At 39.4% G+C, this 19,190-nt stretch overlaps 1 protein-coding gene across 4 annotated transcripts in view; it reads right to left on the bottom strand.

Moving 5' to 3' along the window:
• MACROD2 (mono-ADP ribosylhydrolase 2) overlaps nt 1–19,190 on the bottom strand; it is an 896,855-nt gene that overhangs the window by 45,551 nt on the left and 832,114 nt on the right. For 3 of the 4 annotated variants that reach the window (XM_068410970.1, XM_068410960.1, XM_068410977.1), the window contains exons 11-13: nt 18,320–18,403; nt 5,862–5,924; nt 2,419–2,487 (exon numbers count right to left, since the gene is read on the bottom strand). In XM_068410970.1, coding sequence (XP_068267071.1) covers nt 2,419–2,487; nt 5,862–5,924; nt 18,320–18,403 — 216 coding nt within the window. The remainder of the gene's footprint in view (nt 1–2,418; nt 2,488–5,861; nt 5,925–18,319; nt 18,404–19,190) is intronic. The other variant, XM_068410976.1, reaches the window with a different exon arrangement.

Below are 19,190 nucleotides of genomic sequence, written 5' to 3'. Positions count from 1 at the left end.
CCCAGAAATATGAGAAAAAATAAGCAGGAAAAACTACTAGTCAACTCTAATTGGAGTTAAAATATTTGTTTTGGTACACTCATCAGAACTGACACTTGAAAGACTGCTATACTTCCATCATAGGCTTGGAAACCTCCTATTCCAAGTGGTTTAAACTATGCATTTTGGGAATATGTAGCCTAGACTTATTTGCCACAAATCTCCTTTCACAGTAATTAGATGGAAGGACTGGAAAAATATAATTTCTTTAAATGCTTTACATCCTGTTCATTCAGTTGAAGATAAACTACAGAAATTAGTATGTTCCAGAACCTGGCAGGTTTTAGCTGTGTTAACTCAGTGGGCAAACAATTTGACGGCTGAAATTTATTTTGGGAGCAGCAGGTGTTTTCAGAAATGCCAGGATTTTGTAAAAGTGCCGTTTCCCAAGCGGTAGCAAGTTTTTTGTAATGCTGGTGTTCATTTCAAAACAACTCAAAATCTAAAATCTGAAAACTTGAAAATCTACTAATAGAAATAAGGATTAAAACCATGGCCTGGTGGATGTGGCCGCCTCATCTTTCAAAATTCTTGGTTACAGCTAAAAAACTAGCAAGCAAATCCCAAAACTTGTTCTTTTTCCCACCGTTCCTTTTTTTCTACTTGTACAACTTTACAAACAAAATACATGGAGGAGACTCTGTCTCCCTCCTTTTTCCCTACCAGATGCTTTCTGTCTTACTTTTGAGGAGAGGTAGGATATCAAAGCGAAACTGCCCTTTGGATTTCTCAGGGCGCTCTCTTTTCTGTCAACCTCTCAAGAGAAGAGGGGAAAACACTGTACTCTTAGCATATTATAGGAAAAGTGAGACCTGTAGCACCAAGATGGCTACTTTCCTGAGAATAGACAACTAATACAATGGGTCAAAAAACTGAAGTGGTTACACATTCTGATTGTCACTGAAAAGCATATCAGAAGACATTGGCTTCTATAGTCAGGAACAAGCACTCAAACCAATAACAAAACGTTGAGATCTTCAGTAAGACTGCAGACAGCAAAAAAAAAACCAAAATGCAAACCCAAAGCTTCACCATGACCCTCACATTATGAAACATAAAAACCACATCTGATGGGGGATCTTATAGATACAGGATACATAAACAGGTCAAATGTCAGCAAAAAAAAAGATAAATGAATGACAGGCAATCAGCAACTGTGCTGGGGCTGAATCTATCACTATTTCTGTCTTCCACTAGTCTTGCCATGACTTCAGTCTGTAAAGATATCAAAAGCAAAAGCCAGTGCTCCAGCAAGGTTTTGTGTGTTTTTTGTTTTTTGTGGTTTTTTTTCTGCAGGATCAATCAATGAGTTAAGAGAGCACTTAAATCAACCTGCACAAGGCTTTGAACTCATAATCAGGTAAGTATGTGGGCTCTCTAATATGTGTCTTTGGAACAAAAGGGCAAGATCTCACACCTCATCACACTTATCTAGAAAAATGAGAAGAGAGTCAAGCAGCCACGCTGAATTAAACATTAAATCTTTTAAAATAAATAAGTTAATGGATGTTAATAATTATGTTATCTCAGTAAAATGCATTAAAATTTTCTATTAGTCTTTCTTGAAGGCTGTACTGATGAAGTCTATTTATTATAGATAGCATAACTCCTGTTTTGAATTACCAGTAGCAAACATTTTATAAATCACCCAGGCTTTTTCCTGACATACCCCCACAAAAATGCCAAAACCCATAGACCGGCACAAGCAATTAATAGCGTGATATCATAAGAGTATCAAAAACAGTACGTCTGTGCACTGGTTCCTATCTGTAAACCAACAACTCCGCAGGAAAAATCTCAGCTTGAAACATTTAAATTAGATCATCTCTCTTTCTTGTTTCCTACACTCCCTGTCATTTGGCCCTGTGACACTTTTAAATATTTATCACAAACTAAATGATCTGAGTGCCCAGCACAGTCTGCACAAGATAAACATCACTTTCTCCCTCTCAATTATGACTTCATCTCCTCCTGTCTCCTCTTGATGTGTTTATAGCTATTGTGTTTTTCTTTTTCCCCATCAGAAGAGAACTGAATAGGAAGCTAATATTGCTGAAATACATGTGCACACTTAACTTTATGCCTGTGAGTCGCCCTAGCGAGCCCAAGCTTTGGGCTTATTTCTGATATGTCATGTATGATATTTTAGTATTACCTCTATAACAAGGGGACTTAGGAATTCACAGCATCTCTCCTACCAGCACAAGAGATGGTGCCAAGTACTTCATTACAAAGACTTTTGTAAATGAAAATCCAAGCATTTACCTATTTCTATATTGTTTAACTGTGATTTTGGCAATTTCCAGACAAAGGAAAATAATGCTTTATGAAATGTCCTCCTGGGACTGGATATTTGGAAATGCAGTTTAGAATTTGTACCTTTATCCTCACTCAGCTCTCTTTCTTCTGATGATGATAGGCTGTCTACAGCTGAAGGTTTCATCTCATCTATAAGAACCAAGGAAATGAAAGAGAAGTTATTCATTAGATAGCAAACTGATAAACCACTTTACTGAAAAAAAAAGTATTACGCCTTATTGAGGCGAGATACTAGACCTGAATTTGATTTTCTGGGCTTCCATTCATTCACATTGCATTCACCAGCCATTACTGGTCTGATTGTCTTCCCTAAGCCAGGGGTACACTTACATTACAATACTGCCAGATCAACTCTATATTTCAATTTCTCGTAATACAGAGAGAGGAATAGCTATCAGTTTCATGGGTAGGCTGGTGTTGCTATTTGCTTTGAGATTCCTTTTTTTTCATTTAATCCATCTATTTTGAGAAAAAACAATTAAGCCATTCTTAACTTTAATCATGTCCATGAAGCCCATTGGAATAAAAATGATTACATGCAAATGCTTCACTGAAAATAGAAGCTTTCATGAATCAGGCCTGAAATTTAGCAAGTCCCTGAAAATCTGCAGCTTGGAGTTTTTTAATGATAGAGCATGTGGGTAAAAGTATTGTAGTTAATAGATAAAACTAGTACCTGAGTTTAATAGAATTTTTTAACTTCCACTGTTGCTTTTTCTTGGCAATTTTTATAGTTCTAAAACCTTTATAAGCCTTTGTTTTCATTTCTAGCCTTTCATGTCTTTCAAAAGACTTGCCTCTGATGATTCTGACAAATTTTTTTTCCTAATATAGTCATCAAGTATTTTTAACTAGCTTGAAACAAGAGCTCTGAACCACCTGCCATTTTGTTTTTCCACGTGTTAACTGTGAAGTTCACTGATGATAGACTGGAGGCCAGCCTTTAAAGAAAACACTCAGTAATAGCTGAAAAATTTCAGGCCAGTCTTGGTACACCATAACTGGCTTTTTCATCTACTGTGTAATAAGAATATATAAATCTTTATGTAACGGACTGGGTAAGAATACAGTTTCTATTTTTTCTCCTTCGTTTTCTTTTCTTTCACATTATCAAAGTAAATGACTTGTGATTTGTCACACTCAGATGAAGGTTATGCCTTTTGGTTTAGAAAATACAAATAAGAACTTCAACTTTTGATAGGATTGCTCCTCACAATGATCATTCATAGCGATTAGAAACATTTCAGGTGTACAACTGCATATCTTAGAAAAACAGGTCATTTCCTACTGTGAAGAAAGGGCACAGAAGCAGCAACCCTAAAAGTTCCTGATGATGTTTTGTCTCCACAATGAGTAGAGTGGAAAGCAGCGGCAACTCATTAGCCAAACATAACCAACTCGAGGTAATTGTACACCTCTGTGTTCTTATCACTATGTGAACCAGTAGGGATAAATGTTAAGCCAAATAATTTTTTCCTGTAACACTGTGTGCCTGTGGCCGAGGAGGTGATTCACAGGCTATGCGAAGGCACAACACTATCTTTAGGCGTGTACCTAAAACGCATTCCTAAAGTATGACATTTTCAGATCTGGGACCTAAAACGTCTGGATCTTTTCTTTGACTCTCTTCACGAGTGACAAAACATGACTACCAATACGAGATAGCAAAAGAATGTACATCGTGGCTCTGATAAACCAGCTCTGACAGCTTGTAACATAACAAGTCATAATGACGGGTTGGGGAAAAACACAATACATTTAAGACACCTCCAGTAGCAAAGTAGTAATTTAGAGAGGTACATATTCCTTACTTCTCTTGGGAAAAATGAAATGTGTCTCATTCAATCGAACTGTTTTGCAAATCAAAATACCAGGGAAATACACACGCCATCAGAGTGAATACAGCTGACAAGCATAATGGGCTATATTTGGCATCTGTAGACAGTAGTTTAACTGGGTTTAACAGGAACCTCTGCAGCTGGAGCTGGGAGCTCCTAGCAGTACCAGCTCCTAGGCAAGCTAGCACCCAAACAGTACTTGGCAAAGACATCCCCCTGCCTAGTCAGAGATTCAAAACAGAGTCTGGATTCAGGCAGAGCAACTCATTCTTCCCTTCTTGTCCCTTTCACCTGTTTAAAATATGATTAGCATAAAAGTGAAAAATGCAGGAAAGGAAACGTGGGTGTCCTTCAGCACTTACAAAACACCACTGCATGTTTATCTTGGGGAGGATAGAGAGCCTAGGTCCAACGCTTGATGAGGTCCATGGGAATCTTTTTTATTCTATAATACTGTACGCCTAGGGCTTCGCCTCCCACTGCTTGCCCCATGTGAGGACATAAAGAGGAGGTGATAAAGAGGACATGAAATACAGAAGGACTTCAAGCACTTGTGGACAGCATCAGCTGTTAACACCTAGTTGCAGAAGACTGACCTGTGGAGTGCAGGGAGAAATGCTGCACTTCCACACATGCAGTGCTCAATGCATAGGAAAATAAATGGACCCTCATCGAATGAACTCCTCATCTGGAAGCAGCCACAATGCAGCAAGCAAACCAGGTAAGAATCTAGGCTGACTAATTTCTTTTGCTGCATTTACTTTGCTGCATTGGCTTTCTTCAAGCTCAATCTTCCACATATTGAAAACAATCTTCAAGTCTGATTAAAAAAAAAAGTTCTGAATAAAACTGTTTCACGCTCTCTGAATTAAGTATGTGTAAGCAACATCCTGCACTACTATGAGAAAAAAAATCAAGCAAGAAGAGCATGGTGTTACATGTAACACTACGCAACAAGAAATCCTAAGACATTTTGATTGTTCCTTCAGCTCTTTTGATACCTGATTAACTCTAGTTGTCTTTTGCATTGGACAGAGTTGGGTAGGATGAAAAATACAACCATAAACAGAAAAAACCAGTAGAAAATCAATTGTGAACACCGAGGGACATATTTTAGAATATTGAACTGATGATTATTTATAAGCATGCCATCTGCAAAACCCACTGCTCGTGAACTCTGACATTCATTTGCAGTATATGCAATATCTTTCTGTATGGATTTAAATCTTCATAACCCCACAGAATTCTGTAGCCAATTTATTAAAACTTGAAAATACCCTTTAAAATCTTCAAAAATACAGTTTTCAGTAAAGAAAGCCTGCTTCCTCCTCCAAATTTCCTTTTCCTCCCTTTCTATTCTATGCAGAGGGCTACTGTGTTGTAGACAGAGGGAAAATTATTTCTTTCTAGCTAGAGGATTAGCTAGAGGTACTCCACCTTAAAGGGAGAATGTAGAGCTGGCAAGCTAAAGAGGGAAATCTGCATTCCTGCATTGCAATACATTCATTCATAATGAATGGAGTTGTGGTCTCTAACGGGAGAATTGCTCAAGCCCTGAGCTAATCTGGTGAAAATGTACAAACATTCTCCATCAATAGCATTGACTAAGGTTATTGTTCACCAAGGTGGATAAAACCTAAGTCCTTTAAGGAACTCTGCACAAACCTGCTTCTTTGCTCTGGGCCTCAGTTTCTTCAGGGTTTTGCTTCTCCTCTGTGCCACCACCACCTATCAAGTAAAACATGTAAAAATTATTTATGATATATCTTTTTATTGGTAACAGCAGCAGCAATATTAATTGTAACCAATTCAGCACAAACTGCTATCTCACAGCAAGGCACCATGATAAAAGGAGAGAGATATAAAGGTAAATTGAACAAACCTGCAAACATAACCAGTTACATTCAAAACAGTCACATTTTCACATCTCAAGCTGAGGAAGGGGGGGGTGTAGATTAAAGATTTTATCTCAATAGACACACTGGAAATATCTGTATACCAAATAAAGGTATGTTTTCCTAAACACTGTCTGCAATAGATGAAATTGTTCCTTATCTTAGTCTATGTATTTTATAAAGGTTTTTTTCTAGGATTATTTTCCTCTAGTAACATTTCCACAAGATACTTGAAGTGGCTGTGTTTCTGACTTGCGGAACCTACTTTAATGCCTATGGAAGGTAAGAATGGGAGGGGGAGAATCGCCCAAATTTTATTTTAAACCAAAAGGCACAACACCACTTAGCATAAAGCATAAAAATGCATCACAAACGACTGCAAAGAAGAGAGCAAAATAAGCCAAAGTAAGATTGCTAACATTGAATGCATTTTTCCCCTTTTTACATTCACATTCATTCCCAATTTTCTCCACTGCTTTGCATTCGCATTCATTACCCATTTCCTTCCCTCCAGCTCCCTTTCTGAAGGCAGGTACCAAACAGCGAATTACCACCGAGAAAAGTAATACCCTGGGGAAAGTCTATGGACATGAGATCAAGCTCTCTTAATCTTTGCTTGGCCCGATTAGAAATATATCGGGAAGTCTGTATTTCCAATGATGAAGGCGGCTCTTTTAGCAACATGACAATATTAGAGGTTGCAGTGCAGCACACTGGATCAGATGCGATAGCTACGCTCCCTCTATTCCAGCATGGAGAGATAGACGGCGAGAACAGCTGAGTACCAGCCTTAATGAGGCATTTGAAAAACTGACTGCTGAGCACATACACTGGGAGAAAGGAAATTCATTCCCAAGCCTGTAAATGGCTTGATAATGATACACATATTTTTTGCTGTGATCTTTCCTGGCTCCTGGGTTTTTCTGATTACAGCTTCTGTAAAGCAACACGGTTAAAGTTCCTCGTGCCGCCACCTCGCTTTTACTTAACACACGGAGGCTGTTGAAGAGAACAGCAGTAGCCCAAATGCAATTAGGTGGATGGAAGAAAAACAGAGAAAGCGTGTGTTTTGCAGAAGCAAGCGTACATCTGGTGGCACGCTGCATTCAGCTAATATTTAAAGGCTGAGGTATGAGGCTCTCCCTCTTTCCAGCAGGCAATACATGCTGGCATCCAGCAGATGGGACTAGTGGAGAAGTATTTCCAGGCTGACCCTGCACAGAGCTGCTCTCAGGAGGAGAGGCAGTGGAGCAGGAGTTTGACACCCCACCTGAGAGGGAAGAAGAGGTGTGCAGGGAGCGGCTGATGGCCGTCAGCGGGGACTCGGGCCTCCTGCCTGCTTGGTAACTCTTTGTACCTATTTTAACCAGCCTTAACGGATGACTAGCTACAGTGATTTCTTAGCACATTAGTGAGCTCTAACTTGTAAGAAATTGCATTACATGGATGACCAAAGTGGCTTGATAAAACCAGCTGGGTTTTTTCCCTTCCCCGCTTGAAATCAAAAAGCATTCTGTTCAAAATCAGCATTCTGCCTGTCCATGCGCAACAGGAGAACTGCATGTAAAATAGGAAGTTAGCTGTACTAGAAGGTAAACTTTTCTCTCCCCCTCCCCCTTTTCTTTTAAAACATGGACTTCGGGACTTTGCAAGCTTTGCAGCAAGCAATTAATAAATAAGGAAAAAAAATCCTTTGCATCACCAGGATGTGTTTCAAAGGGATAAAGTCATCTAGCTCAGGAGCTGCGGAAAGGAACAGTACGTTCAAGACAATCCTCTAACACAACAGGGCAGTGACACTTGAAAAATCTTTACCATTAGGTCAGATCCAAAGAGAATATTGCATCACTGTGAAACAAGCGGTGCCAGAGCATAAAGGATTTCATTATGGCCAAGTGCAACATGTTTCGCTTTGCATAGAAGGACTTTACATTCAGAAGAAGCAGGTCACGCATAAATGGTAACTACCGATACATCACTGAAAATCATTTCAGCAATTACCTCATTGCATTCACAACATAAAACTACATTTCCGGACGATACTCGTTTCTACATCCATTATAACAATTATGACTATAACCACGAGCTATTTGGCTAAAATCAGGTATTTCAAGGATTCATACATGTTTATTGCCAAAGGACTACATCTCTTGTTAAAGTCACTTACTCGGAGCAAACAAACTACAAAAGAAAGTTTAAATGATCATCTGGTTCATCAGATTTTCAGATAAAGCACATATTCATCAGTACATTTTGTCAACCCTAAGTCTATTATTTCACTGGAGTTTCACTGTTTAAAACTGACATAATAGAACGATAATTACAGCGCTATATATTGGATTCTCAACATGTTTTCCATCTAACACTTCATTTTGTTCCTTTAAAAAGAAAAATGTAAAAGACTTGAAGCAGAAGCTTCACTTCTTATACTCTGACCCAGTCCAACAGACTGACTGGATCGTGACATGAAAATTAATCTCGATCAGCATATTGCAAGTACGTGTTGTGACTGCCAAGTGACTCCGATAGAATTAGAGAAAAGGAAACGTTAAAAAATTAAGAGTGGACAAGTGATCCTCAAGTAAATGACTTGCAGAAGTAAGGGTTAAGCTCTGCTTGGCCTAGAGAATCTCTTCATCTCAGGAGAAAGGGAGGAAGCAGAGTACGAATACACCGATAAGAAAGCAGACTATAGGGTGGAGAAGTGGCTAATCCCAAAGTGTCTGACAAATAGTGTTTTCCATTTTTTAAAAACCCTTCTAATGAACTTCTCACTGAGTGTTTTCTACTGATGAAGAGTCTTTCTGTAATTATTGCTCTCCATTGGAGCTGGGTGCAGAGCAAATGGAAAGGCTTTAAGTAGCACATGCTCAAGGCAAAGAGCTGGAAATATATTTTACAAGAGTAGCAAGCCAGTTTTTCACCGTATTTTTATTCACCCCTGGCTCTCCATTTCTCCAGGCAGAAAAGCCAGACCCAGGGCATTTCCCTTGAGTCTTTCCCATGACATTATTAATAATAAAAATGTCTTTTCCACCGGATGGCTTCTACAGTATCTGCCATCCTTCTCTTTCCACTACTGCAGCAACTGGCGATTGCATTTCCTTTAGGTGAAAGCTGTCCTCACAATATCTGCTTTTCTATTATACTAGTAATTGAACAGCAATCTGTCACTCACTCCAAAGCAGACAGAAAAAGTGGCGAACGACATATCATGTCATTTTAGGCCAGCAAATGTAAATGATTTTGAGCCACATCAAAAGACAAATGGGAACATCTGTTTCTTTTCCCTGGCATGGCAGTCAGCTGAAAAAACAGGAGTTTGAGAATTACAGTAGCACCATGCAAACAAAATAAGCACACCAGACACTATATAAATACCTACTTATACACTAAATACCTACTTCTGGCCATATATTTTGCTTTCCCTTGCCAAGCTGACTACTGCCTGATAGGTGCTCGCTCTCTCCTCTTGGCCTTTTTCTTTGGGATCAGCAAGAAAATCCCCTCTCCCCAAATGATATATGCCCTCCATTTATATTTGGTAGAAAACAGGCTAAACAGTGATCCATCAGCAAGCTCAGCAAGCTGGCAGAGCAAGCGGCACTTCTAACTAAACTAGAAAACCGGATACTCCGCGAGTGCTGCCCACTTTATGGTAAAGAGAGGTATTTAGCATGCACAGTGATATGCCAGCTGCAGGAGCAGCCCCAAAACAAAGCAGATGATATGATAAATAATAAGCCAGCAGTCAGATGGGAGAAGGCTGGGACAAGGATCCCTATGAAAGTCCGGAGGACAAACTCTCAGCAGCAGCAGCATCAGAGCAGGTTTTAGTATTCTTCCCATTTTCTCTGCGAGAGCCTAGAGGCACATGGCTTTTTACATCTTTCACTGTTCTTGCGACAAACATGGCAAGTCAAAATTATTAATAGCCTGCTGGCCTCTTGGCTTTTCCCATTTCAGAGCTGAATAAGTGCCAGGTTCACTCATACACCTACTCCTCTTCAGCAGTACCTTTCTTCACAAGCAGTCAGCAGCGTACTTAGAGCTGAGGCTAAAGTCAGTGCCTCAAAAACTGGTGCAAAAAAGACATTTTCCAGAAGAAAACAGAACTGTAGGTAACATTTTTAGTTAAAGGAAGAAATTCTGCATAACCAGTACAAACCAGTCTACTTCTACCTCTTCAACATAGATATTATTAATAATAAAATTGTTTTCACTACTGAGAAAGCATACTGTACGTATATCATCCATAGTGTGCCAACAGAGTAATCCCCCAAACAACCTCCTCCTTCCTGGAGCAGAAGTAAAAGAGACAGAGGGCCAGTGCCTCAGGCTCACATCTTGTTTGCCACTCTCACGTATCTGTGTACATACCACATCCTTGAGCACCAGGTTTGACCCTGTTATATCCCCGCATGGCACTTGCCATGCAAGTCTGGTGCATCCTCTGGTTCTCCAGGTGGCCAGTGACCATGCATCTCTCTCATGGTCTGGCCTGTGAATCTCTCTCCAAGCTGGGTCACGTTTCTGTGACAAATGCAAATGCAAACCAAGATCTGGCAGATAAGAGATGCCAGTTTTGAATTATCTTTTTTTACAGCACAAAAATATTGCCATGGTAATCATACTAATGATATGAAGGTCCTTCTAGGATAACAGGGAAACTAATTAATGAGAAAATTAAAAATATAGGCCTTGATCTTACAGCTGTTACATTCTGTACACACGAGTAGATAATGCCGACTTTAGTGGAACTCATAATATGCGAGAAGAAAGCAAATGTATATCCGTATATACACTCAAGATCATACAGCCTGCAACCATTTTCAGACTATTCCAGTGGAAAAATGATATCAGACATAAACCAAAAAGCACATACACACAAAGGCCATTATTGTAGAACTACAAACGCATTAAAATGAACCATTAGGGTGGTGGCCTGAGGTTACCGAACATTTTCAGTTTGCATTTTAATTTCTTTTAATTAAATTATGATTTAGGTCAGTTTTAATCACTAGCTGTATATAACCCCTTTGGGGTAAATTTTAAGAAGGGTTAGTAAAGAGTTATCTGCAGTAATTGTTTAATGGAGTTATGAGACTTCTTCCCTCCGTGCTGCTTCAACCATTTACCTCACTGCAGATGCAGACCTGGACGCGCTGCTGTGAATGCACCCAGCCTAGCGAAGCTGGCAGCATAATAAATAACAGGTTTTCATTTTCATGCAGCATTTTGTCAAGAATTGTCGAGGAGTGTGGGAAAAGAATGAGAAAACTGTAGCTTGTGGGGATTATCTCAGCGGTTAAAAATAACACTATTGTATTTCACCTTTTTAACGTCCTGAGAAATATAGAAGCCCAATCTAAAGCCCACTGAAGTCACTAGGCATGTTCCCCTTGCCTCACTCCTCCATGGATTACAAAGCAAGTAACTCAGCTTCATTATACCTTTCCTGGCTAGGGAAGAACCAGGGGACAACAACTACAGCATCAAATTAGGTGCTTGGAAGACACAAGCACTCAGATTTGTCCTAACCCACTTCATACATAACATTGCTGGGAACACTGTGCTAGGCTGGTTTTTCACTGGGTGTAATTCTTCTGTCTGACATACAGCATGACTAAGATTTTGCAATACAGGTGCCTGGCAAGAGACATCTAAAATTTCATCGCCAAAGATGCTGATCATGGCTATTTCTGACAATCTGCAACTGTGACTGTTCAAACCAAATGAAAGCAGACATCTCCTGGAAGCTTGAGCTCTCCAACATAACCAGAATATGGACATCACAGCCTAGACATCATATGCAGCCCATACAGAGGACAAAGATACAACTGCCATTTTGATGCAAAAAATACACACACGGTGCTGCGCAAGTATTATCACTGTTATCATAGTACAGAAAAGCGGACAGAAACTGCTCACCAAGTTGATGCATGTTGAAAAGCAAGCCGAGGCAGAGCTCAGAGCAGAATGGAGGAGTCATGACTGCTAGCCCTATGGGCAGTCCTGTCTGAGAGACAGAGAAAGAAAGGGACCCCGTGCGTGAAAGGTGCACGATACAATCACAAAATTTGTTACTATGTCAATTTACTATTCGTTCATTCTTTCTTCATGTTGCTACGAGACTAAGTAACTGCACACCGTTAAGGGCTGTGGCACAGCTGCTCTTCCAAGCCACAGTGAAAATAAAATGAGACCTATTTCATTTTTTTTGCACATAGGTCATGAAATCATGTGATGTGGCAATGTAACCAAGTGAAGAAATGGACAGAGAAGCCACACAAGAGATCACACTTGTTAAAACCAGCATAAAATGTGAACCAAAACATTCATGAGCATTTCAGAATTAAGAGACTGTCTTCTACACTGGACCTGAACAATCACAATTGTTTACTGTTATTCACATCATGGTTAGAAATGAGAAACGAATTCCTTGACAGATGAGTCCCCTGCAGGTATGCTGCTTTGTCACCGTGTATAATTCTTCTCTGACAACATTGCATTAGTCACTTTAGTGACTTAGTATTTTGCACCTTAGCTCATCTCAGGAGAAAGAAAATCTACTCTGAAGCAACTAGCGTGAAAACAGGAATTGCAACTGTCTGCCTGGTACGGTTTACACACACGTACATTTGGCTGCTAAAAGAAACCCAAATGGGTAAATGGTCAACACAACAGGACTGCGGGTCACCTGTGGAGGCCAAAATGAGCTGCATTTTAAAAGTTGTCTTGTGTAGCCATGCACAGTGATTTAATGAAACAGTAGAAGCCACTTCAGCAATGAAAAGAATCTTCTAAGAAGGGTTTGTTCAAAGAGCAAATACAAATAAAAATACAGATAACGTCCTGTTTTTCCCCAGGCTAAGAGGAAGGTGATCACCCGATATTCTGAGAGCTGTAATCAGTCAAGACAGATGGTGGACTTCAAAACAGAAGTGAAAAAAGAAGCTATCAACTGAAGTGGACAGGGGTTAATAGCATCCCTTTAAATATAACCAATCTGCATGAAGGTGAAACATTTTACAGACGTGTTTGATACACACGCTTCCCAGGGAATTTTTTCTGTAGTACTTTATCTTAATTTAAAATTTTATTTAAGGATTTGGTTTGGTGGCAAAGAGAATACAGTAACTTCTAAGCTATCTTAATAAGAAGTAGCACTTTTAAGGCTGAATAAGAGACTGTATGTTTTTGAAGTATAATTATGTGTCTAGATGTTCATTTTTAGTAGATTATGAGTGGAGCAGAAATTTACTGAAGAATATTACTGCCCTGTGGGATGCAAAGAAGAAATGTAGGTACAATTTCTCAAATTATAAAAGAATTGCTTGCTATAAACTGAGGAACGTTTTAAAACTAATCAGAAGTCGAATCTAGTTATTATTAATCCACACCTTAAAGAGAGAGACAATCAGACCTGCATAGCATTAGAAGGCCCCTAGAAAAGACGCTTTGAACATCGCTGTGTAACGGTAACACACAGCAGCTGTTGTACGCACCCCCCAGCCCCAGGGAGGATTAAGCCCACCTTGGAGGAAAGCAGCACAAGCCAAGCACTGTTGGCTGTTGTGGGTGCATACACTACATCCCTCTCTATGAAGCCATGGAGTGAGCAGCAAAGCTGCAAAAATTGTGGTCTATAAAGGAGAACCAGGAAGGGGAAACCTTACGTTAATCTCCCAATTAAACTGTAAAAATAGTTTTATTTTCTAGCCCCAAGACTATGCACTTTTTGTCACTGGACAGAAATGTTCTGGGAGAAGGGATGAGGAGCCAGGGTATCTCCCTCTCAGTGAGCATCCCACCTAATCACAGTGACCTGCTGAACCAATGAGTTGTCGAGATAAGATGCGACTCCATTTCACCTCATTTCTACTACATACTCCAATCACGAGACTGATGTCTCTCGTGGACAGAGCACAACTGATTCTGAGCGAGGTGGGAGCCTGCTGGTAAGCCTCAACTTCTGACACTGCTGAGCAAGATTTCAGACATTTGATGTTGCCCTTGAAAGCCAAGGGGTTGATAGTATGATGACCCTATCAGGCAAAGGAACCAACTCTACCAACTATCTTAAAGGTAGTTTATGTTCATTTTGACCTTCCTGGCTTGGCTTATCCATCAAACTGTTCTCCTTCCCAACAAGTGAACAGAAAGCAGATAAAGTTCATCCTGGAAGAGCAATTCCAACAGACCAGCTCCTTGCACATACAGCGGCCTCAGCTAAGGTGATCATGTGAGACCAACCAATCTATCAGGAAGAATCTGGTCATTCATTTTGGAAGAAGCTTATGAGAAGAGCTGGAGCAAGACAACTTGCAGATCTCCAGTTCTGTCTTCACATCCCTTAGGGGAGGGAAAGGAGGATCCTGACCTCAAGAGGCACAGAAATGGCTTTTGTTGCATTGATTGATTATCTTTCTCCTGAAGGAGGAGAAAGATCAGGCATTTATGCTGCTGTTATTAGATGTATTAGTTGTCTTTGATACAATATTGATCACCTGTAGACCACGGTGGGAACAGATGGGGAAGCTCTTGGGCAGGCTCCGTTTTATATCATGCTGAGAAATCCCATAGGGAAGGAAAAGGCAAACAGTTTTGCTTCTCCCAGTACCAAGAAGATCTATTGCACACATCTCGCCATTCAGCACATGTAAGAGGACATTTGGGGAGGTACCTAAGAGAAATAAGGAACATTTTAAATTTTTGTTTTGTTAGACTTTTCTAAAAAGTATTTGCCTTTGCTTGGTGGCAATCAGCAAGGATGAGAACAGGTGACCTGTAGCGTTTGTGCTAACTTGTGGCTGCTAAGCTGTAACAAGTACTGCCATTTTGTCTATGTAATTACTTTAGGATTGTGTTACGAAGCTACTGAAGTAAGACATGCTAAGTTTTGTTTAGAGCCAAACATTTTTCTCACCTGAGACTTTACACTTACTCAATTACTGAGTGCACCTGACTGAGGGGAAAGGCAAAATTATCACTGGCTGATTTTATTCTCCCAGGACACAGAAAAAGGGGGGGGCAGGAAAAAAAAAAAGAAAATTACACTGTATGTTTGCACATGTCAAACCTGAAATACTGCAGGGAACCTGGGAGTAAAGGATGCTTCTCCGTGTATCCAGTCTATTCATTTCCCCAGACAATCACCCACACTACAATGAAAAACTACTGAATACCACCATTGACAGGAGAATCTGCTATGCAGTTCACACTTGCTTTTCTCTATCAAGGGTCTGAAGGCAGAGAACAATACATCTAATAGCATAATAACAGACACCATTAATACTTTGAGGTTCAGTATAAAATAGCTTTCATTAGCATGTCAAGTGTTTATTTTAGCTTACTGCAAAACAAGCTCTTTACATACAGCCACTTATTCAACTTTCCTTGATTGCAGAGAGGGTAATAATGAAGGAGCCTACTTTCTGTGATCTTCTGTGGAGATTTTTACACGCACTGAAAAGATATTGCTCCATTACCTCTAGCCAATGAACCAGCTTGGTGTGCTGGGGAAAAATATTACAGCAGAAATATTACTGAACTCAGTGGAATAGTTTTTACAGACTGCCACAAGGGCATGCATGAGGCTGTTAAAATAGCAAGTTGTATTCCTATCGTCAGTCTAAAAGGACGCTGACAACTAAGCTGAGGAAAAAAATACCTGGTTCTTCCTGTGCCTCAGTGTATATTTGTTAAATATTTTATATCTGGTCATGTTACCAAGGGAAAAATAATATCTTATGTTAAATATAAGTATCTTTGGACTTGCTTTTATTGCTAAAAGCTATGGGTCGTGTGTGTTTTTTTTTTTATTTATTATTTTTTTGTTTGCTGTTTTTTCAGTTTTGTTTATTTTTTTTACATTTGGGGTACCTAAAGCGTGTGAACTATTCCAAAGTTAAAACATGCTGAATACAAAGCACTTCAGTTTTACCATGAGGAAAATTCAACAAGGTTGACCTCAGGCAGAGTTTGGCTTTATTGTTTTTTATGTGAGACTATTTATACGCATTAGCTACTCAGAAGTTCTTTTAAAAAGAAAAAAAAAAAAAAAAGGCAGGTTTTTGGAAGTGAAGACAAACTCCTACCTAAATAAAATTACTCAGACATGTAGTTCTGGTTCGTGTCACATATTCACAGCTTTCATAATCTTCAAGGCTCCCCATTAAAAGGTCTTTTAATTAGACAAAACCAACAGCTAATAATGAGAACAGTAGAAACTAAATCCTATTCTCAGACAAAAGTGTGCAAATCCCATTTACTTAAATGGAAATGGCTCACAGGTGTGTTACATTAGACTCCAGCCACTCGGCAACTTTATAGGAATCCAGTGTCTAGAGCCTAACAGCTTGACTCCTCTTCAAAACAGAGGCACAGGTAACGCCACAGAAATCTGATCCAGGTTTCCTCCCCAGCCCCCCTCAGCAAACACTTTAATTACCTTTTATTTTTCCCCCTGCATCACAACCATCCTCAAGTCTAAATTTAGACTTTCAATCCTAAACATTACAGGCCTGATTCCTGCCTAAGGAGAAGAGGACTCCGTCACCAGCTACATTAAATTCTGCAGCAGTGATTATGTGTTACAGGCCTCAATTCTACATCAGCAAAATCTACTGTAAGGCATCAAATTCAAGGAGTTCAGGCATTTTACAGCTCGAGGGTAATGCAATCATTCTATTGCCATGCTATTTACTTCACCCTTCCAATGCATTTGTTTGTGTTCCACAAAGTGAACTGTAGGTCACCAGGAAACACTGACAGGCATAGTAAACTAGGAAACTGTATCTACTAAGCCACAGCAACAGTGGAACAACATCAGTTATTTTTCCAATGGAAGGAAAACCTTACAGTTTTGCAACACTTTTTTCCCCCCTCTCTTTTTTTTTGACAGTGATACAAGGAAAGCTTTTAGCCACACTCCAAATAAAAACATATCATAAAAACTATTATCGTTTCACCTATTTAGGAATATGGAAAATGACACCAGGATCCCACATGCCGTTTAGCCTGCATACAAATCGACATGTGGTTTGTCATCACTGAATTCTCTAATCCAAACATAAAATTGGTATTTCCATTTCAGCTGGGTTTAGTGCAGCATGAAAGGAAAGAAGACCAGTCAGGATGAGATTCCTTGGGTCCCCCCACACCCTCCAGGCGATGACAGCTATTGCTTTAAGTACTTGCCATTAACAACCAGTCACAATGTTAGTGACAGGATGTTACCAACAGTTACTTAAAGTGATAGATGTTAACATTTTTCTGCTCTTTATTACTCGTGCTATGCCCCAGTCAGAATATTTTAGGAGCTGAATGCACAGCGCTGGGTCAAAACGATGAAGATCGTGGAGCCACTGGCTGAGGTGCAGAATGAGACATGTCATCTGAGGAACATTAGGTCAAAGAGAATCCATGATAAGGAACTGTCATGGATTAAAGATTAAGGTTCATCCTTTTAACCATTTCACCTAAGGGGAATTCCCCAGCATTGGGGCATTTTGCTCTTCCACACATATGAGAGCGACATGAAACTGCACTCTGAAAATAAGTTCTTGATGTTAACATCTTTTAACAACTTTCCCAATGAGATACAGATTAAGGAAAGATACTTGGATCCAATTTTGGAACAACGTAGACCACATTTACCTCCATACACATGGACAAGCTGCCCTGTGAAGACTCAAGTGCAGGAAAGCACACTTACAGGAACAACACTACAGGCAGAATGGTAATCACCTGTGACTTCTGACCATGGATAGATGTAATACACTGAATATGGTCTAGAGCCATAAACACCATAATGAGTGGAAAGGGATACAGTAAAAATTTCTTGTACAAAAGGAAAGCAAGAATTTTTTTGCTCCATGTTTTGCAGCAGGTTATGACTCAAGCCCTGCACAACACGCATTACATTTTGCATTATTAATTACATAAATACAGGTTAGAGAAAAAACAGCAACAATTTCTCATTTTATATCAGCAATAATTAGCAGCACATCACATAAAAATAGCATTTGTAATGGTGAATCTACCTTGAGATGAAACATACTTCAGAAGAATTACAATCTCATGATCTAGGCCAAAAGGGACTTCCCAAGTGTGTGCAAATAACATTCTTAAAGTTTTCCAGTTCTTCTCAAGAATTCAGAGTAAACCTTTCCCCACAAAATGCAAAATTGGTTAATAGCTCTGCAAATCCGTCAGACCACCTACCTTCAGCATCATCTTGAGGGTCCTCAGGCTGCTCTGCTTTGCTCTTTGTGGGAGATGGAGCCTGGCCTTTTTGTTCCAATCCTTCTTTAAAGATTAAAAAAAAAAATACGTATATTATTTTGAAATTGTTTTATTGTACCAAATATTACCATGTGTGATACCGCAACTTATCACATTTTATGTCAGCACTCGATTCAGTGCCCGATGTCTATCTTTATATTATTAAAATTTATTACTGTGTCATCTGTTATAAAAGTCATAATAGGCACCTTTCAGCTTGGACTGGACTTTCCCTAACTTTCACATGACAGCAGTGAAGAAAGCTCACACTAAGATAACCTACTTCTTCACAAGCTCTTAATTTTTTCAGAAATAAAAAAATTGATAGCGTTTTAATTTGAAGTTTTTAACGTAATATACATTATACTGCATTATGGAACTGTGGAGAAATAATCTAACAAAATGATTTTTCCCTCTCAGCTCAATTCTCTGTTCAATGTTATAATACGGTAACAAATGAATATTGACTGAAGTTAGTGATGACATGAAAGGTAGGGCAGCAAGTTTGACAGTGAAGTAAAGTTAAGGAAATGAAAGCTTTATGAGATAGAAATGTTCTGGTTGAAAAATATCCATTCCAACCTTTTAGCCAGAAAGTAACAGGAAGATGGAAGAAAAGGGAAACCTCCTAAGTAAAAACAGTAACTGAGGCCAGTGAAGTTTAAGATCTCCCCTACTTGTAGGGATTGAAGTTCACAGTGTTTAACATCAGTTGGTTAAACTTTAAAAATTATGAACTTTTCCTACAACATTTTCAAGATATCCTGTCATCTCAATACATCTCATACTGTTTGTTTGCTAAGGTAAACCT

Source organism: Nyctibius grandis, chromosome 1, assembly GCF_013368605.1.
Source record: "Nyctibius grandis isolate bNycGra1 chromosome 1, bNycGra1.pri, whole genome shotgun sequence".
Classification (NCBI taxonomy): domain Eukaryota; kingdom Metazoa; phylum Chordata; class Aves; order Nyctibiiformes; family Nyctibiidae; genus Nyctibius; species Nyctibius grandis.
Note: the sequence above shows the minus strand (reverse complement) of the source record. Positions and strands in the feature narration are given on the sequence as shown.